We start from the raw sequence: 21,403 nt of genomic DNA on the forward strand, positions 1-21,403 counted from the left end.
GACCTCGGCCCGGGCCGATGACCACGAGATGGAGGATGCAGCAACTTCGAATCCAGGTACTGTGTTCTTAATACCATCCTTAGTCGACTGACTCGCGATCTCTGATCCTGATCCTTCTCCGTAGCTCCACCCAACACTGTTATCGATCTTCCTGATGATGATGAGGATGAAGAGCCGCTGAAGCACAGGAGGAGTCGGAAAGCGTCCGCCAGTAAGGTGCCTCAGGATGCGACGGCGCCTGAGATTCTGACTGTGGAGGAAGAGAACACCACTCGACACACGGTGTCCTTCGCAAATCCACTGACGAGTGCTCAGCAGCCCTCCCTCTTCACGACGCACCACGTCCCAGAGGACCAAGCTGGCGCAGCGAAGGAGGCGATACGCCAGGCGGGACTCATGATGGAGCAGCTGAAGACCATCCGGGACGCGAGCCAGGCAGCTTATGACGCCAGTTCTGCCCTCCAAAGCAATGTTCAGGTCAGTCGACCACCGTTTGTTCTGTTGGATATGCTTGCCAAAAACTTTTCCTTTCCAGAATTTATATTAGTCACCCACTGGGTGTGTCGAATAAACTCCGTGTTAGCGGGGGCACGCTGAGTGCACCCGCTGGGTGTAGTCCCCAAGGCTAAGGTCGACTGCTGGCAGTCGGCCTTAGGCTTTATGACGTCAATTTTTCTGTCAGTCGACTGGTCGACTGGATTTCACAAACCGGTGGGGGCACGCTGAGTGCACCCACTGGGTGTAGTCCCCGAGACTGTGGTCGACTGCTTGCAGTTGATCACAGTCTTAGAGAATGCATCTCGCACACTGTTTTTTTTTTGAGGTCGACTGGTCGACTTTGTCTTCAACAGGATTAGTGGGGGCACGCTGAGTGCACCCACTGGGTGTAGTCCCCGAGACTACGGTCGAATGCTTGTATTCGGCTGTAGTCTTAGAAACGTGTGTTTTTCCCTTTTCACTCGGAAGTGAATTATTTTTGACATTTAGTCGATTGGTTCTTCGCAGAACTCTTGTGATCTTGTGGCTCGCTACTCAGAGCTGGAACAGAAGCATACTCAAGTCCAGCTGAGCTTGAAGCTGGTTCAGGAGAAGCTGACAAAGGCAAAGGAGGAGACCGAAGGTATGTTTGGTGAGACCCTGACGACTGTTTTTCCCCTTCCTTGTTTCAGCATCTGATCTTGCTGTAACTTGTAGGTAAGGTAAGGGAGGCCCAGCAGAAGAAAGACCTTGAGCTAGCTGAGAAGATCAAGCTTGCTGACGAGAAGTTAGCTTCAGTCACCAAGCTCGAACAAGACAACACCAATCTGAAAACTGCTCTTGGGATTGCCAACAAGGAGGTCAGTCGACTGAGAACTGACAAAGCTGCCCTGACCGACCAAGTCAGCAAATTGACTGAGAAGAAAACTGAACTGGAGGCCTTCCTGAGTGGCCTTGCCAAGAAGCTGTTTCTTATGCTTGAAGGTAAATCTCTATGTTTGGCAAATATTTCCAATTGTGGCTTTTTCCATTCGACTATCTCCTTGACTTAGTGATCATCCTTACAGAATTTTGTCAAAACTTTGAAGAAGAAACCAGCCGACTGGAGCCAAACCTTGACCCCGTCAATTCTCCGGTGGACGACGAAGTTGCTATGGATGTTTTCCGACTGGAGTCTCGTGTTGCAGCTGTCGTGGACTATCTCGCAAGGCTGAAGGCTGCCACATCTCGCATCGACTCGACGCTCTGGCCTGAGGAGACACTTCAGAATGACCTTGAGTCGCTGATGGCCTGCTTGAACACGATCCCTGGTTGAGTGCAGGAGTGGAAGAAGTCCTCGGCTCGGTGTGGTGCAGATGTCGCTCTGTGTCTGGCCCGGGTCCACTGCAAAGATGCGCGAGAAGAGAAGCTGGCGGCCCTTCGGGTGGCCAATACCAAGAAGCACGACTTCAGGTCCTTTATGGAGACTTTCCTTGCAGCTGCCACTCGGATCGCCGAAGGAATTGACCTTGATGAATTTGTTGCACCTTCCAGCCCTCCACAGGAGGGGTAAAAAACTTCTTCTGGCTCAACGCTTTAAATTTGCCTCGGTATGCCGAGTGGAATTGTAACCGACAAACCTTAACAGGCTTTACGCCTGAGCACTTTTAGTTCCTTTAGATATCGATTCAAACTTGAATTTGGCGCTTGAATATGATTGCCTTCGGCTCAAAATGTCTTTTGCAGGTTCAAAGCAAGGCGCCTTTTCTGCAATCGACCTATTCTTTGGTCCACTTAGGCGAGCACTGGGCTGCAGCTAAGCCTCTGAGTGAGAGAGTTGCTCTTCACTCGGTAGGATTTTATAACTTAGGCGAGCACGAGGCTGCAGCTAAGCCTCCGAGTGGAAGGCTGGCTCACCACTCGGTAGGATTTTTATAACTTAGGCGAGTGCTTGGACTGCAGCTAAGCCCCCGAGTGAGAGGGTTGCTCTTCACTCGGTAGGATTTTTTGTAACTTAGGCGAGCACAGGGCTGCAGCTAAGCCCCCGAGTGAGAGGGTCGCTCTTCACTCGGTAGATTTTTTTTTTGTAACTTAGGCGAGCACACGGCTGCAGCTAAGCCCCCGAGTGAGAGGATTGCTCTTCACTCGGTAGGATTTTCACAACTTAGGCGAGTGCTTGGACTGCAGCTAAGCCCCCGAGTGAGAGGGTTGCTCTTCACTTGGTAGGATTTTTATAACTTAGGCGAGCACGAGGCTGCAGCTAAGCCTCCGAGTGGAAGGCTGGCTTACCACTTGGTAGGATTTTGATAAACTTAGGCGAGTGCTTGCACTGCAGCTAAGCCTCCGAGTGAGAGGATTGCTCTTCACTTGGTAGGATTTTCACAACTTAGGCGAGTGCTTGGACTGCAGCTAAGCCCCCGAGTGAGAGGGTTGCTCTTCACTCGGTAGGATTTTTATAACTTAGGCGAGCGCGAGGCTGCAGCTAAGCCTCCGAGTGAGAGGGTTGCTCTTCACTTGGTAGGATTTTTATAACTTAGGCGAGCACGAGGCTGCAGCTAAGCCTCCGAGTGGAAGGCTGGCTTACCACTTGGTAGGATTTTGATAACTTAGGCGAGCACGAGGCTGCAGCTAAGCCTCCGAGTGAGAGGATTGCTCTTCACTTGGTAGATTTTTTTTTTGTAACTTAGGCGAGCACAGGGCTGCAGCTAAGCCCCCGAGTGAGAGGATTGCTCTTCACTCGGTAGGATTTTCACAACTTAGGCGAGTGCTTGGACTGCAGCTAAGCCCCCGAGTGAGAGGGTTGCTCTTCACTCGGTAGGATTTTTATAACTTAGGCGAGCACGAGGCTGCAGCTAAGCCTCCGAGTGGAAGGCTGGCTTACCACTTGGTAGGATTTTGATAAACTTAGGCGAGTGCTTGCACTGCAGCTAAGCCTCCGAGTGAGAGGATTGCTCTTCACTTGGTAGGATTTTCACAACTTAGGCGAGTGCTTGGACTGCAGCTAAGCCCCCGAGTGAGAGGGTTGCTCTTCACTCGGTAGGATTTTTATAACTTAGGCGAGCGCGAGGCTGCAGCTAAGCCTCCGAGTGAGAGGGTTGCTCTTCACTTGGTAGGATTTTTATAACTTAGGCGAGCACGAGGCTGCAGCTAAGCCTCCGAGTGGAAGGCTGGCTTACCACTTGGTAGGATTTTGATAACTTAGGCGAGCACGAGGCTGCAGCTAAGCCTCCGAGTGAGAGGATTGCTCTTCACTTGGTAGGATTTTCACAACTTAGGCGAGTGCTTGGACTGCAGCTAAGCCCCCGAGTGAGAGGGTTGTTCTTCACTCCGTAGGATTTTGATAAACTTAGGCGAGTGCTTGCACTGCAGCTAAGCCTCTGAGTGGAAGGCTGGCTTACCACTCGGTAGGATTTTCATAAACTTAGGCGAAACAGATTCGCAGCTAAGCCTCCGAGTGGGAGCCTGGCTCACCACTCGGTAGGATTTTTACAAACTTAGGCGAAACGGATTCGCAGCTAAGTCACCCACTGAGGGGGAATTTTATTGGACAAAAATAAAAAGTGACAGAAATTATTTTGAGGTCCATGAACTACAGGAGTACTTTATTGCAACTCATCCGAGTGATAAAACTTAAGTGTAGAATGGGCGGAGTAGCTCCGCGTTCCAAGCTCGGGGCTCGTCGATATTATGCTCGACGTTGTAAAGACGGTACGCCCCGTTGTGGAGAACCTTGGTGACGATGAAGGGGCCTTCCCAAGAAGGAGCAAGCTTGTGTGGTTTGTGCTGATCCACTCGGAGAACCAAATCCCCTTCCTGGAAGGCTCGACCTCTCACATTTCGGGCGTGGAAACGGCGCAGATCTTGTTGGTAGATGGTCGACCGGATCAGAGCCATCTCCCTTTCTTCCTCTAAAAGGTCGACTGCGTCCTGCCGCGCTTGTTCAGCTTCCGCTTCGTTGTAGATTTCGACTCGGGGAGCATTATGCAGAAGATCACTCGGCAAGACTGCTTCAGCTCCATAGACCAAGAAGAATGGAGTTCTTCCGGTCGACCGATTAGGCGTGGTCCGCAGTCCCCAGAGTACAGATGGAAGTTCGTCGACCCAAGCTCCAGCCGCGTGTTTGAGATCACGCATCAGTCGAGGCTTCAGTCCCTTGAGAATTAGTCCATTAGCTCGCTCTGCTTGTCCATTCGACTGCGGATGGGCGACTGATGCATAGTCGACCCGTGTGCCCTGGGAGTTGCAGAAGGTTCTGAATTCCTCTGAGTCAAAGTTCGACCCATTATCCGTAATGATGCTGTGCGGGACTCCATATCTGAATATTAGTTTCCTGATGAAACTAACAGCAGTACCGGTGTCAAGGCTCTTGATTGGTTTAGCCTCGATCCACTTGGTGAATTTGTCGACTGCCACCAGTACATGCGTGAAGCCACTTCGTCCTGTTCTCAAAGGGCCGACCATGTCCAGCCCCCAAACTGCAAAAGGCCAGACGAGTGGGATGGTCTTCAAAGCTGACGCAGGCTTGTGCGACATATTCGAGTAGAACTGACATCCCTCGCACTTATCCACTATCTCCTTTGCCATCTCATTCGCCTTGGGCCAGTAAAATCCGGCTCGGTATGCTTTGGCCACGATGGTCCGAGAGGACGCATGATGACCACAGGTCCCCGAGTGAATATCATTGAGGATGAGTCGACCTTCTTCTGGTGTTATGCACTTCTGACCGACTCCAGTCGCACTTTCTCTGTATAATTGTCCTTTGATTACGGTAAAGGCCTTAGATCGACGGACGATCTGTCAAGCCTCTTCCTCATCCTCCGGAAGCTCTTTCCTCAAGATATATGCGACATACGGAATCGTCCAGTCGGGAATGACCACCAAAACCTCCATGATCAAGTCGACCACCGCTAGGACTTCAACTTCAGTCGGATCTGTGGCGCTCTTGGGCTGCGGAGTTTCTTCGGTGAAAGGATCTTCTTTGACTGACGGAGTGTGTATATGCTCCAAGAACACACCACTCGGAATGGCTTCTCTCTTGGAACCTATCTTTGCTAGATCATCAGCTGCTTGATTTTTCAGTCGGGGTATATGATGGAGCTCCAACCCCTCGAACTTCTTCTCCAGCTTCCTCACTGCACTGCAGTATCCAGTCATGGCTGGGCTTCTCACGTCCCACTCTTTCATCACCTGATTGACCACTAAATCCGAGTCGCCATAGACCATTAGGCGACGGACGCCGAGTGAAATGGCCATGCGCAACCCATATAGGAGGGCCTCATACTCTGCCTCATTGTTGGAGGAATCAAAGTGAATCTGGAGCACATATCTGAGCTTATCTCCTCTGGGGGAAACCAGGACAACCCCAGCACCGGAACCATTCAACATCTTAGAGCCATCGAAAAACATGGTCCAATGCTCCGAGTGAACTTCAGTCGGCTGCTGTTGTTCAATCCACTCGGCGAGGAAATCTGCTATCGCCTGGGACTTAATGGCTTTCTTTGCCTCAAACTTGATATCAAGGGGAAGAAGTTCAATCGCCCATTTGGCCACTCGACCAGTTGCATCTCTGTTGTGCAAAATCTCTGATAGTGGAGCGTCGCTGACGACTGTGATGGAATGGTCAGAGAAATAATGAGCAACCTTCTTTGTGGTCATGTATATTCCATACACAAGCTTCTGATAATGAGGATATCTCTGCTTGGATGGAGTCAAGACTTCAGACAAATAATACACTGGGCGCTGAACTTTGAGAGCTTTTCCTTCTTCTTCCCGCTCGACCGTTAGCACAGTACTGACGGCTTGTCCTGTGGCTGCGGTGTAGAGCAACAGAGGCTCTTTGCTGATTGGAGCAGCAAGCACCGGCTGGGTGGAGAGCAGAGCTTTTAGCTTGGCAAACGCTGCATCAGCTTCTGGAGTCCACTCGAACTTGTCAGCCTTCTTCATCAGTCGGTAAAGAGGCAGAGCCTTTTCACCGAGTCGTGAAATGAATCGACTTAATGCGGCCAAGCATCCAGTAAGCTTCTGGACATCGTGCACTCGTACAGGGCGTTTCATTCGGAGAATAGTGCCAATCTTCTCTGGGTTAGCATCGATTCCCCGTTCGGAAACGAGAAAACCGAGTAACTTGCCACCAGGAACTCCAAATGTGCACTTTGATGGATTGAGCTTGATATCATACCTTCTGAGGTTGGCAAATGTTTCAGCGAGGTCAGCGAGCAGGTCGGAACCTTTTCGTGACTTGACAACAATATCATCCATATAAGCTTCCACATTCTGACTGATTTGGGTGAGTAGACACTTCTGAATCATTCGCATAAATGTGGCTCCGGCGTTCTTGAGGCCGAATGGCATGGTGATATAGCAGAAGCACCCGAATGGAGTGATGAAAGCTGTTTTTACCTCATCGGGCCCGTACAGACGGATCTGGTGGTACCCGGAGTAAGCATCTAAAAAAGACAACCTCTCGCATCCCGCGGTCGAGTCAACAATTTGATCTATGCGAGGGAGAGGAAAGTGATCTTTCGGGCAGGCCCGGTTGATGTGCTTGAAATCAATGCACATTCGGAGCGACTTGTCCTTCTTAGGAACCATGACGACATTAGCGAGCCACTCGGAGTGGTATATCTCTCGGATAAATCCTGCCGCCAACAGTCGAGCCACTTCTTCACCGATGGCCTTTCTCTTCTGGACGGCGGACCGCCGAAGATGTTCTTTGACTGGTTTTGCAGACGAGTCGACTCTTAGGCGATGCTCAGCCAGTCCCCTGGGAACACCTGGCATGTCAGCGGGCTTCCATGCAAAAATGTCCCAGTTCTCACGGAGGAACTGGATGAGCGCTTCTTCCTATTTTGGGTCGAGTGTTGTGGAGATGCGGGTCGGAGCTGCTTCGGGGTCGGTCGGGTGAATGTGAACAGGCTTCGTCTCGCCGGACGACTGGAATGCAGATTCTGTGGCGGGCTTCTTGGATCGCAGCAAGTCACTCGGATCTGCGTTTTGCTTGTATTCTTCGAACTCGACCGCTGTCACTTGGGAATCGGCAATCTTGGAGCCCTTCTGAAAGCACTCTTCTGCCTTTTTCCTATCACCGGTGACAGTGATCACACCTTTGGGACCGGGCATCTTCAATTTGAGGTACACGTAACATGGTCGAGCCATGAACCGTGCATAGGCTGGTCTCCCCAAAATGGCATGATATGCACTTTGAAAATCCACGACCTCAAACGTCAACTTTTCTTTGCGAAAATGCTTTGAATCGCCAAACACTACGTCCAAAGCTATCTGGCCGAGTGACTCGGCCTTCTTCCCTGGTATAACTCCATGGAAGCTCATGTTACTAGTGCTCAGTCGGGACATCGGAATGCCCATACCTTTCAATGTGTCTGCATATAACAGATTCAGCCCACTTCCACCGTCCATCAGCACCTTTGTCAGTCGAGTGCCTTCGACAACTGGATCGACCACCAAAGCTTGCCTCCCAGGGGTGGCAATATGAGTCGGGTGATCAGATTGGTCGAATGTGATGGGTGTTTGGGACCACTTCAGATAATTTGCTTTTGCGGGGGCAACCATGTTCACCTCTCGGTTAATCACTTTCAGTCGACTTCTGCTTTCCACATCTGCAAAGATCATCAGAGTGGAGTTGATATGCGGATATCCTCCCTCACTGTCCTCTTTGTCTTCGGCCTTGTCCGATTCCTTCTCCTTGTCCTTAGACTGTTTTCCCTGAAACTGCTGGATCAGGAGTCGACATTGGCGAGTGGTGTGCTTTGGGTAAATGATATTCCCCTCTTCATCTTTCTTCGTGTGAATGTGACACGGCATATCCATCACGTCGTTCCCTTCTTTATCCTTTACCTTCTTGGGGTTCCAGGATCCTTTTGGTTTCCCCTTAAACTTTCCTTGAGTCACGGCCAGAGCCTCTCCAGGAGCTGCCGGTTCAGCCTTCCGCTTCTGTTTCCGACTGGTGTTTCCTTTTTCCGACTGACTCGGCTTGTGCTTGCCGCTTCGGAGTCGGTCTTCTTCTTCGCCGTTGGCGTACTTGGTAGCAATCTCCATCATCCGACTCAAGGTCATGTCACCGGTTCGACCAAATTTCAAACTCAGTTCTCTGTTCTTGACGCCGTCTTTGAAGGCGCATACTGCCTGATGGTCAGAGACATTTTCCACAGTGTGGTGCAAAGTGATCCACCTCTGAATATACTCTCTGAGAGTCTCATTGGTTTTCTGCACGCAGACTTGCAACTCTGTCAATCCCGCTGGTCGTTTGCAAGTCCCTTCAAACGTTCTGACGAACACTCGGGACAGATCTTCCCAAGTGTAAATGCTGCTAGGAGGTAATTGAGTCAACCATGCCCTGGCAGAACCTTCCAACATGAGGGGCAAATGCTTCATGGCCACCTCGTCGTTCCCACCACCGATCTGAACTGCCACTCGGTAGTCTTCAAGCCAAGTTTCAGGCTTAGACTCACCAGTGAACTTGCTGACTCCTGTTGCCAACCTGAAATTGGGGGGGATAACGGCGGCTCTGATAGCTCTGCTGAAACATTCAGGACCAGAAACATGTACTCGACTGCTCGTGGGAACATCTCTGTCGAGTGCGCCTCGATGGGCTCTGTTCCGGTCGACCAACCCTTGCACGATAATGGATCGCGCGTCGAAGCCTGGCTCCCTGGGGTCAACTGGAACCCTACGCCCTGTACTGTACTGACGCCTATCATCTGGCTGCCGAGGAGCGTAAGACCCACCCCTCGGAGGGGAATAGGGCACTCGACGCCTATCATCTCGGTCGAGTCTGTCGCCATATTGATCTCGCCGATTCTCACGCCCTTCGCGCCGCGGAGGCGATCTGGGGCTGTGAGCCGACTGAACCGTATTCACAGTGACAGATCGACTGTGAATTCTGTTGCGCGACTGAGACACGGCTGAATTCTGATCTCCTGCTGCTCGGAGCAGATCCCTGATCTGCAGCAAACCTCTGCCAGCTTCTGACTGCGAAGGCTGAATGGACTCTGCTATACGGGTCGCAGCTGCTAAATTCTGAATTGGGGTTCGATATACCTGAGTCGGCGGGAAGAGTTGACGTCGACTGGTGTCGGGAACTCGTTGCCGCGCGCGCTCGTCGAGTGCTCGCTGAAGGTTCTCCAGTCGAGTGCGCTCGGCCAAATTGGCCAGACGCGCCTCCTCAAAGGCACGAGCCTCGGGGGTTTCTCCTGCGATGGGAATACGCAGGGGATCCTCGTTCCTGCGGCGAAGCTCTTCTCTTTGCAGAGAGTCGAGTGGCTCGGGCTGGTACTCTTCGTAGTTTCGTGCTGGGTCGCCGCCGTCACCTGCTCCACCACCACGGGCGAAGCCAGGAGGACTGTGGGGCCCGTCGACCATCAAGACTTCCGTCGCTGGATCACTGCTTCCCCACTCGGAAGCAGTCTCTCCGGAGCCAGTCGACTGATCGAACAAGACGTAGAGAGATTCGTTGGGCTCGATTGCCGCAACTTGTGTAGTGGCCGATTGGCGAGCCACCGCGTGACTCACCCATCGCTGAAGCCTCGACCGGCCTGAGCGCTTGCGCTGGCGGGAGACCGGGAGGGCGGACGATGGAGGAGCCGACCGATACTGGGTCGACGGTTGCCGCAGCAGAACGCCGCGGACACATGCGCGAAAATGCGTCGCACCGCGGACGGGGAGCGCATCTACGTCGAGTGGAGCCTCCTGGAGCCATGCGGAGTCGTCGGCGATGAAGGTGAGAGTGCCGAGACGGATCTCTTGACCCTCGACCAAAACTCCAGCAGACACCATGATGAGAGTACTCGGAAGAATCGCAACTTCTCCACAAAATCGCTAAAACACCTGCCCCAAGGTGGGCGCCAACTGTCGTGGTTCTAAGCCTGACAGTAGAGTGGGGAGTAGGTATGGAGAGGCAAGGTCCTAGCTATGGAGAGGTTGTCAGCACAAAGGATGTACGAGTTCAGGCCCTTCTCGGAAGAAGTAACAGCCCTACGTCTCGGAGCCCGGAGGCGGTCGAGTGGATTATGAATGTCTGGATTACAAAGTGCCGAACCCTTCTGCCTGTGGAGGGGGGTGGCTTATATAGAGTGCGCCAGGACCCCAGCCAGCCCACGTAGGAGAGGGTTTAAGGTGAGTTAAGTCTGGGGCGTTACTGGTAACGCCCCACATAAAGTGCCTTTATTATCATAAAGTCTACTTGATTACAGGCCGCTGCGGTGCAGAGTGCCTCTTGACCTCCTGGTGGTCGAGTGAGTCTTCGTGGTCGAGTCCTTCAGGCCAGTCGAGTGAATCCTCGTTGGTCGACTGGAAGGCGACCTCTTCTAAGGATGTCCTAGGGTAAGTTACTTGGAACAGGTCCATGACCCTACCCTAGGTACATAACCCCATCACCCACCACTCTCGTGGGGCCCTCGCGTCCTTCCCGAACTGCTATTTATTTTTCTATTTTTCTAAATATTCCAAAACGGAGAAATATTGCCTTAGAAATTGTTTTGGAGTCGGTTTACTTACCGTACCACATACCTATTCTCTTTCGGAGTCCGAAAAGTTCCGGAAAGTGTCCCTTATGTATTCCTTCGGGGTTACGGTTTCAATAATATTGGTTTCAACATTTTTGGGATTATCTGAGATATAATGTTTGATTTTTTGACCGTTTACCACCTTCGGATTTGTTCCTTCGAAGTTGTTGATTTTTATTGCACCGGAACGATAGACTTCCTCGATAACATAGGGACCTTCCCATTTAGAGAGAAGTTTTCCTGCAAAAAATCTTAAATGAGAGTTGTATAGCAATACATAATCACCCACATTAAATTCACGCTTTTGTATCCTTTTGTCATGCCATCTTTTAACTTTTTCTTTAAATAACTTGGTATTTTCATATGCTTGGGTTCTCCATTCATCAAGTGAGCTAATATCAAATAACCTCTTCTCACCGGCAAGTTTGAAATCATAGTTGAGCTCCTTAATAGCCCAATATGCCTTATGTTCTAGTTCGAGAGGTAAGTGACATGCTTTTCCATATACCATTTTATATGGAGACATACCCATAGGATTTTTGTATGCAGTTCTATATGCCCATAATGCATCATCAAGTTTCTTAGACCAATTCTTTCTAGACCTATTAACAGTCTTTTGCAAAATTAATTTGATCTCTCTATTGCTCAACTCTACTTGACCACTAGACTGTAGGTGATAAGGAGATGCAATTCTATGATTAACATCATATTTAGCAAGCATTTTACGGAAACCACCATCAGTCATTAAATATCTAGGGACACCAAACCTCGAAAAAATAACTTCCTTAAGCATTTTGATAGAAGTGTTATGATCAGCACTACTAGTTGGAATAGCTTCTACCCACTTAGTAACGTAATCAACAACAACTAAAATATGTCTATATCCATTAGAGGTAGGAAAAGGTCCCATATAATCAAAGCCCCAAACATCAAACGGTTCAATAAGAAAAGAATAGTTCATAGGCATTTCTTGACGTCTACTAATATTACCAATTCTTTGACATCCATCACATGACAAGACAAACTTACAGGCATCCTTGAACAGAGTAGGCCAATAAAAACCAGATTGCAATACCTTATGTGCAGTTCTATCTCCAGCGTGGTGTCCTCCATAAGACTCGGAATGACACTTGCGTAGGATCTATTCCTGTTCATGCTCAGGTACACAACGTCTAATAACACCATCTACTCCTTCTTTATAAAGATGTAGGTCATCCCGAAAGTAATGTCTCAAGTCATAGAAGAATATTTTTTCTTGTGCTAGTATGTGAAGCTAGGTGGTATAAACTTAGTAACAATATAATTAGCATAATCAGCACACCATGGAGTACTACGAGAAGTACTTATAACATTTAATTGTTCATCAGGAAAGTCATCATTAATAGGTAGTGGGTCATCAAGAATATTTTCTAACCTAGATAAGTTGTCTGCAACGGGGTTCTCAGCTCCCTTTCTATCAACAATATGCAAATCAAATTCTTGTAGCAAGAGAACCCATCTAATAAGTCTAGATTTAGCATCTTTCTTTTCCATAAGGTATTTAATAGCAGCATGATCAGTGTGAATACTTACTTTAGAATCAATAATATAAGGTCTGAACTTATCACAAGCAAATACAACTGCTAAAAACTCTTTTTCAGTAGTAGCATAATTTTTTGAGCATTGTCTAGAGTCTTACTAGCATAATGAATAATATTTAATTTCTTATCAACTCTTTGCCCTAGAACAGCACCTACAGCATAATCATTAGCATCGCACATAATTTCAAAGGGTAAATTCTAATCAGGTGGCTGAACAATAGGTGCAGAGACTAATGCTTTCTTAAGTATTTGAAATGCTTCTACACAATCATCATCAAAGACAAATGGTATATCTTTTTGCAATAAATTAGTCAGAGGTCGAGAAATTTTTGAGAAGTCCTTAATGAACCTCCTATAAAATTCAGCGTGACCAAGGAAACTTCTTATACCTTTGACGTCCTTGGGACATGGCATCTTTTCAATAGCATCAACGTTGGCTTTATCAACTTCAATACCTCTTTCAGAAACTTTGTGCCCCAAGACAATACCTTCATTAACCATAAAGTGGCACTTTTCCCAATTCAAGACAAAATTAGTTTCTTCACATCTCTGCAAAACTCGATCAAGATTGTTCAAGCAATCGTCAAAAGAAGAACCATAGACCGAAAAGTCGTCCATGAAAACCTTACAAATCTTTTCACAAAAGTCAGAGAATATAGCCATCATGCATCTTTGAAAGGTAGCAGGTGCATTACATAAACCAAAAGGCATACGTCTATAAGCAAAAGTATCAAAAGGGCATGTAAAAGTAGTCTTTGATTGATCTCTAGCCGACACAGGTATTTGAGAGAAACCAGAATAACCATCTAGAAAGCAATAATGTGTATGTTTGCATAATCTTTCTAGCATTTGATCAATAAAAGGTAAGGGGTAATGATCTTTCTTAGTAGCTTTATTTAATTTGGGGAAATCAATTACCATCCTATAACCTGTGATAATTTTTTGTGGAATCAATTCATATTTATCATTAGGAACAACAGTAATACCTCCCTTCTTAGGGACACAATGGACAGAACTTACTCACTCACTATGAGCAACGGCATAAATTATACCTGCCTCCAGAAGCTTAAGTATTTTTTTCTTACCACTTCTTTCATTTTAGGATTCAGACGTCGTTGAGGATCACGAACTGGTTTGGCATCTGCTTCCAAATTTATTTTATGTTGACATAGAGTGGGACTAATGCCCTTAAGATTATCAGGAGTATATCCAATAGCAGCATGATGCTTCTTCAGAGTTTTCAATAATCTTTCTTCTTCATGCTCTGAAAGGTTAGCACTAATAATAACAGGATATATCTTCTTTTCTTCAAGATAAGCATATTTAAGATTATCAGGCAACGGTTTAAGCTCAAACACGGGATCACCCTTGGGTGGAGGAGGATCTCCTAAAATTTCAACAGGCAAATTGTGTTGCAGAATAGGTTTCTGTTTAAAGAATACTTCATCTATTTCCCTTCTTTCACTCATGAACATATCATTTTCATGGTCTAGCAAATAGTGTTCTAAAGGATCAATAGGAGGTACGGCAATAGAAGCAAGACCAATAATTTCATCCTTACTAGGTAATTCTTCCACACGATGTTATTTACTAAATTTAGAGAAATTAAACTCATGAACCATATCATCCAAACCAACAGTAACAATATTCTTAGTGCAGTCTATGGTAGTATTGACAGTATTTAAGAAGAGTCTACGAAATATAATGGGACAAAAGCTATCTTGTGGAGAAGTAAGAACAAGAAAATTAGCAGGATATTTAGTTTTCCCACACAAGACTTCAACATCTCTAACAATTCCAATTGGTGCAATAGTATCTCTATTAGCAAGTTTAATAGTAACATCAATATCTTCTAACTCAACAGGTGCAATTTCATTCTTAATTTTTTTGTATAAGTCATGAGGTATAACACTAGCACTAGCACCCATATCACATAAGCCATGATAACAATGATCTCCTATTTTAACAGAAATAACAGGCACGCCCACCACAGGTCTATGTTTATCCTTATCACACGGTTTAGCAATTCTAGCAGTTTCACCTTTGAACTGAATAACATGCCCATCAATATTATCATACAAGAGATCTTTAACAATAGCAATATTAGGTTCTACTTTAACTTGCTCAGGAGGTGTATAAGTTCTAATATTGCTTTTACGAACAACAGTTGAAGCTTTAGCATGATCCTTTATTCTAACAGGGAAATGTGGTTTCTCAATATAAGAAGTAGGAACAATAGGATCATTACAAGTGACAGTCTTTTTTTGAACTTTAATAGGTGCAACTACTTTTACTTCTATGGGAGGATGATATTTAAACCACTTCTCCTTAGGGAGATCAACATAGGTAGCAAAAGATTCACAGAAAGAAGCTACTATCTCAGAATCAAGTCCATATTTAGTGCTAAACTTACGGAAAATATCGGTATCCATAAAAGATTTAACACAATCAAACTTAGGTGTCATACCTGACTCCTTACCTTCGTCGAGGTCCCAATCTTCAGAGTTGCGTTTAATTCTATCCAATAAATTACATCTGAATTCAATAGTCTTCATCATAAAAGAGCCAACACAAGAAGTGTCGAGCATGTTGCGATTGTTTTCAGAAAGCCGAGCATAAAAACTTTGCATGATTATTTCTCTCTGGAGCTCATGATTGGGGCATGAATATAACATTGATTTAAGCCTCCCCCAAGATTGAGCGATGCTTTCTCCTTCGCGAGGCCAGAAATTATATATGTAATTGCGATCATGATGAACAAGATGCATAGGGTAATACTTTTGATGAAATTCCAGCTTCAATCTTTTATAGTCCCACAATCTCATATCATCACATAGCCTATATCATATCAATGCGTCTCCCTTCAAAGATAAAGGGAAGACCTTCTTCTTAGCAACATCATCGGGTATACCTGCAAGCTTAAATAATCCACAAACTTCATCCACATATATTAAGTGCTCATCAGGATGTTTTGTTCCATCTCCTGTAAAAGGATTAGCTAGCATTTTTTTCCATCATAGCCACAGGAAATTCAAAAGGAGTTTCATTAATAGGTTCAGTAGGTTGAGGAGCAACTCTTTTCTCTACTGGACAGGATGAAGATACCCCGAACAAGCCCCTCAGAGACTTTCCATAGTAACAAGTGACAGTAAATTTCAGCACACTATATAAATTTTTCCTTATCAAATTCCACTTACCAAAGACGCTACACTCCCCGGCAACGGCGCCAGAAAAGAGTCTTGTTGACCCACAAGTATAGGGGATCTATCGTAGTCCTTTCGATAAGTAAGAGTGTCGAACCCAACGAGGAGCAGAAGGAAATGATAAGCGGTTTTCAGCAAGGTATTCTCTGCAAGTACTGAAATAAGTGGTACAAGATAGTTTTGTAATAAGGTAAATTGTAACAAGCAACAAGTAACAAAAGTAAATAAGGTGCAGCAAGGTGGCCCAATCCTTTTTGTAGCAAAGGACAAGCCGGAACAAACTCTTATAATAGGAAAAGCGCTCCCGAGGACACATGGGAATATCGTCAAGCTAGTTTTCATCACGTTCATATGATTCACGTTCGATACTTTGATAATTTGATATGTGGGTGGACCGGTGCTTGGGTGCTGTTCTTACTTGAACAAGCATCCCACTTATGATTAACCTCTATTGCAAGCTCCGCAACTACAACAAAAGTATTAAGGTAAACCTAACCATAGCATTAAACATATGGATCCAAATCAGCCCCTTACGAAGCAACGCATAAACTAGGGTTTAACCTTTTGTCACTCTAGCAACCCATCATCTACTTATTACTTCCCAATGCCTTCCTCTAGGCCCAAATAATGGTGAAGTGTTATGTAGTCGACATTCACATAACACCACTAGAGGCTAGACAACATACATCTTATCAAAATATCAAACAAATACCAAATTCACATGACTACTAATAGCAAGACTTCTCCCTTGTCCTCAGGAACAAACGTAATTTCTCACAAAGCATATTCATGTTCATAATCAGAGGGGTAATAATATGCATAAAGGATCTGAACATATGATCTTCCACCAAATAAACCAATAGCATCAACTACAATGAGTAATCAACACTACTAGCAACCTACTAGCACCAATCCCGGACTTTGAGACAAGAATTGGATACAAGAGATGAACTAGGGTTTGGAGATGAGATGGTGCTGGTGAAGATGTTGATGGAGATTGCCCTCTCCCAATGAGAGGAGTGTTGGTGATGACGATGGTGATAATTTCCCCCTCCCGGAGGGAAGTTTCCCCGGGAGAACAGCTCTGCCAGAGCTCTAGATTGGTTCCGCCTCGTGGCGGCGGCGTCTCGTCCCGAAAGGTTGCTTCTTCTTTTTTTCTCATCGAAAGACTTCATATAGGAGAAGATGGACGTCGGAGACCCACCAGGGGGCCCACGAGGTAGGGGGCGCGCCCCCCCTGGGGCGCGCCCCCCACCCTCGTGAGAAGGGTGTGGGCCCCCTGGCCTTCATCTTTGGCATGGATTTTTCTTTATTCTTTTAAGACGTTCCGTGGAGTTTTAGGACTTTTGGAGTTGCGCAGAATAGGTCTCTAATATTTGCTCCCTTTCCAGCCCAGAATTGCAGCTGCCAGCATTCTCCCTCCTTATGTAAACCTTGTAAAATAAGAGAGAATAGCCATAAGTATTGTGATATAAAGTGAAATAACAGTCCATAATGCGATAAATATCGATATAAAAGCATGATGCAAAATGGACGTATCACGTCTCTACGCCGATAAACTTGGTATGAGTCCTTGCCTTGTGCCGTGTTTTCATTGAACGGCCGCGGGTATCTGCACTTGCACTCGTTTTGTTGCATGCACACATTTTTTGGGTTGAGAGCACCGCACGGTCCGTGCATCATATGTTTGACTACTAATGCGTAGAGTTGTGGATACTTCTGCTTGTCTGGGAGCTCGGCGGAAATGAGTCGGTCGTACTGCTCAGGAACAACCAGCTTATATGTTGAATCCATGATCAACAGAAAGTGTGCGTGGGGGAGGCCCCTCTTCTGAAACTCGACTACGTATACATATACGACAACAACACCCAGTATGTGCTTCTTGAACAACATCTCTTTCATAGCCTCTAGCTTGCCATGGAACACGCGAGCCACAAGATCAGGGCGGTCTTGCGCTGTTTGACCAGGAAACAACTCATTTGTTATCTCTTCCCAGTTAGGGTTGCAGGTCATCGTCAAGAAAACGTCAAGCTTCCCGTATGTGTGTACAATTGCCATGGCATCCATATGCCTCCACTTCATGTCGCGGTCGCCACCTGGGTATGTTCCAGGGAGCACTATCCTTACTCCAACAGCGCTTGCTCGTGTCTCCCCGGATGTGATCGCATCAACAACACCTTTATATAGGTCAGCACGGATCTTCATCTGGTTCTTTCTGTACCATTTTAACCTACAACTCTCAATCTTGATGTACATGTCGACCCCCCATTGCTAGAGCAATCATGCTCCACATAGTATGGGATTGAATATTGCAGGCCGTGTCTGCAGCCTGTAACAGTAGTAGTCTCTCACGGAGACGCATAACCTGCTATTCTCGTCTGCAAATGGATGAGTAACGCGAAAATTAGAATTCATATGAGAATTAAACTATTTATCAGAATGACAGAATACGCAAAAAGCATACCTGCATCCATATCATCATCGCCCCCTCTTGGTTGTTGTACAACCTCCCAAGGGACATTCCGTTTAGGTAGCTTCAGATGCCAACCGAGCTCCCCCCTTGGGTAGAAGAGTGGATAAGACAACGGGTCATATGAGCCATCAGTCACATGTATACTGTGCCTCTGGTTGTTGTTACCGCAAAGTGTAATCCTACGATCAAACCTTTTCGCTAGGTCAGTGCCCTCGACCCAGATTGCAGCGACCTCAGATGACACCGGTCCATTATATTTCCGTTGGTCAAGCCTCTGATCGGTGTTGAGGTCTATCATGTAATCGTCAAGGTTGTCCTTGTGTGCACCCAAACTCCTAAACTGCTAGGAGTACGGGTTTCCCCGGAGTATGTCCACTAACTTCATGACAACATTCTGGTCCATATCCTTGGTGGCAGCCTTGCGATGGGTCAGGTTCGGGTCGTCGTCGTAGAAGTACAACTGGAGATGTTCTGGACGAGAGCTTGGCCCAAAGGAATGCATGTTGTGGTAGATGGTGTCGTGCGCCCGGAACATGTACACCCCAGACTTCATGTTTGTGTAGTTTTCATCAAGGCTGACGCCCAGGGTTGTGAAGGAGAAGTGGTCGTTGAAGAACCGTATGTTCTCCTGAAAGTGTCTAGAGTCCGCATCCGTGCTGGACCAAAGCCTCATTAGCTCTGGTATGGGATCTGGTTCCTTGAGCTCGATTTTCCCGTTGCGACAGCGGAAGCCCTGGGTCTCAGACTCAAACTTCTTGGCCTTGCAGTGGTCGCAGTTAGCAGCATGCTTCAGTATGTGTGTGAAGTCGGGGAGGTTTGAATAGACATAGTCGAATGGATCAATGTCGATACGCTCAGCGCTGGACATGCTCGCGGCTTTGCCTCCATCCATGCTCTCAACATCGGATCCTGCGGGCATTTGTTGAAACATCGCATTCAGAACATCGTCTACTAATATTTTCAATAAAAAATTACACTGTGTGCTTGTTCACCGTTGACCATACCTTGGCCGCCAAATAGATAGTACTCGTCATCCATGAAGTCAGGTGGTATCGGATCATCGCCCATTATGCGGCTAAGGAATGCCTCCGTGTCTTCTGCGACATCATTGAGAAGATTGTGACAATAGCCAATATTGTGACAAAAGAGGGTACACCTGAATTATGCGTGGGAGATTGTGACATAGCCATTCCTTACCATCGGTACCGAAAGCGTAAGTCGGCATGCTCGTCGGCAGGCCGCCATCAGCTGAAGCGGCTTCCGTACCATCCTCTTTTCATCTTGGCGCTTGACCGTACCATCCTCTTTTTTCTTCCGATAAGCAGCTTGCCTCCTGGCCTTGTACTGCTCCCTTTTTTCGTCTGACATCCCATTTTTTAAAGTTTGCTTGGCGACATTCAAAGCTACTGAAAAAAATAAAAGCTGTAAGCTAGGTTAATGTACGAAAATAAAACACTTTTAGCAAAAATTAGATCAGATCCAAGATGTATGAGGTAATACCATTAGAACTTTGTTGTACATCTGTTGCAAAATTTCGTGTCAGATTACTGGGAGCCGGCAACGAATCTCCATTATATAGGAATGAGATCGGAGGGTTGTCTGCATCATGTAAACATAACAAATATTGGTCCGAAATAAGGCAAAGTTGTAGGCACATGGTGTTAACCTTTCAGCAAAAGAATACTTATCCGAAACCAGATGGGAAGGTTGATGAACATATGTGCTATCACCATCGGTCTGTTCAAGTATGATCCGCTCCGAGGGAGTAATATGGACTCCTACAAGTCACAACTCTGTTAGGCAAGACTGATCACATAAAATACATAAAATTAAGCTCTATATATTTGCACAGCCTTAATATCTGGACTACTTGGGTAAATCTTGTCAACATCGTCGACTATGGGTATAATCTCTGGGTTATAGTCGTCAACATTTGTCCCATCTATCGGGTCTGCAACACATTCAATCTTCTGTGATGGTGCTTGGCATGTATGGCAAAATTTGTAGTTGAATATAAACCTGGAGGTACATATATACCTGGAGTATCATATGTGCTATCACCATCGTTCTGTTGAACTATCACCCGTTCCGAGGGAGTAATATGGACTCCTACAAGTCACATGCTAGATCCATTAGAATCGATCGTGCCCAAGTCTCTTAGGTATGATTGGTCTCATAAAATTAAGCCCTGTAATTTTGCACAGCCTTATAGCTGGACTACTTGGGTAAATTTTGTCAACATCGTCGGCTCCGGGTATAAGTTCTTGGTTATAGAAGTTAACATTTGTCGCCTCCATCGGGCCTGCAACACATTCAGTCTCCTGGGATGGTGTTTGACATGTATAGCACAATTTATAGTTGGACATATACCTGGAGGTACATGTGACGATGTTGTCTCTTCCGTTGGCTTGCTGTGTGGATTCCCCATATGTATCTATAAAAAAAGAAAGACATGTCCAACAGACTCAGGTTATTAGCAAATACTTGTAGACTGAACTTGTTGCTTACATCGTAATAATGCTAACATCAACTGTTCCTCTGATTGCAAATAGATCACGTGAAATTCCAACAGTCCTATTGTACAAAAATTCAGTCCATAAGGGCATATATGTCCAACAGACTCTGCTACTTTGATATATGAGTTTTGCCGTAGAGGTAAAAAAAAGAAAGACATGTCTAACAGACTCTGCTATCTACTTTGCAAAATTAACTGCTAGCTACTTTACATGTTCTAGTCGATCAGTAGAGGAGCCCAGTTGGGACGATCGGGGATCTGTGTAGCATTTGAGGTAGTCTTCTTTTATTTTGGGTTCCGTAGTCGAACCTTGATTGTATCTGGATGATGTAATGCTTTATTCATGTATTGTGTGAAGTGACGATTGTAAGCCAAATATGTATCTCTTTCCCTTATGTATTACATGGATTGTGTGAAGATTACCTCACTTGCGACATTGCTTTCAATGCGGTTATGCCTCTAAGTCGTGCTTCGACACGTGGGAGATATAGCCGCATCGAGAGCGTTACACATACCTCTTCCAACACTTCCACGCAGGGTGTCCAATCTTGCCACAGATCTGGCACATAGGCTTGGCGGAGGGATTGTTATTGTAGTTCCCGCCGTTGCCACCTCCCCCGTTTCCACGGTTTGGAGGCTTGGAGTAGTTGCGGTTG

The 21,403-nt window shown here is 46.4% G+C and overlaps 1 protein-coding gene and 1 long non-coding RNA gene across 2 annotated transcripts; both read right to left on the minus strand.

Moving 5' to 3' along the window:
• Positions 1 to 17,587: 17,587 nt before the first annotated feature.
• On the minus strand, positions 17,588 to 19,832 carry LOC123059457 (uncharacterized). The gene is made up of 5 exons (XM_044482029.1): positions 19,733 to 19,832; positions 19,430 to 19,638; positions 19,237 to 19,329; positions 18,224 to 19,141; positions 17,588 to 18,137 (listed from the first exon to the last, which is right to left on the minus strand). The coding sequence occupies exons 2-4, from the start codon at positions 19,455 to 19,457 to the stop codon at positions 18,576 to 18,578; spliced, it is 687 nt and encodes a 228-aa protein (XP_044337964.1). The 5' UTR covers positions 19,458 to 19,638; positions 19,733 to 19,832; the 3' UTR covers positions 17,588 to 18,137; positions 18,224 to 18,575.
• Positions 19,830 to 21,013, minus strand: LOC123059458 (uncharacterized). Its single transcript, XR_006427452.1, has 3 exons — positions 20,603 to 21,013; positions 20,270 to 20,341; positions 19,830 to 20,010 (listed from the first exon to the last, which is right to left on the minus strand). It is a non-coding gene; the product is annotated as an uncharacterized lncRNA (long non-coding RNA).
• Positions 21,014 to 21,403: the final 390 nt, after the last annotated feature.

This window comes from Triticum aestivum, chromosome 3A, assembly GCF_018294505.1.
Source record: "Triticum aestivum cultivar Chinese Spring chromosome 3A, IWGSC CS RefSeq v2.1, whole genome shotgun sequence".
Classification (NCBI taxonomy): Eukaryota; Viridiplantae; Streptophyta; class Magnoliopsida; order Poales; family Poaceae; genus Triticum; species Triticum aestivum.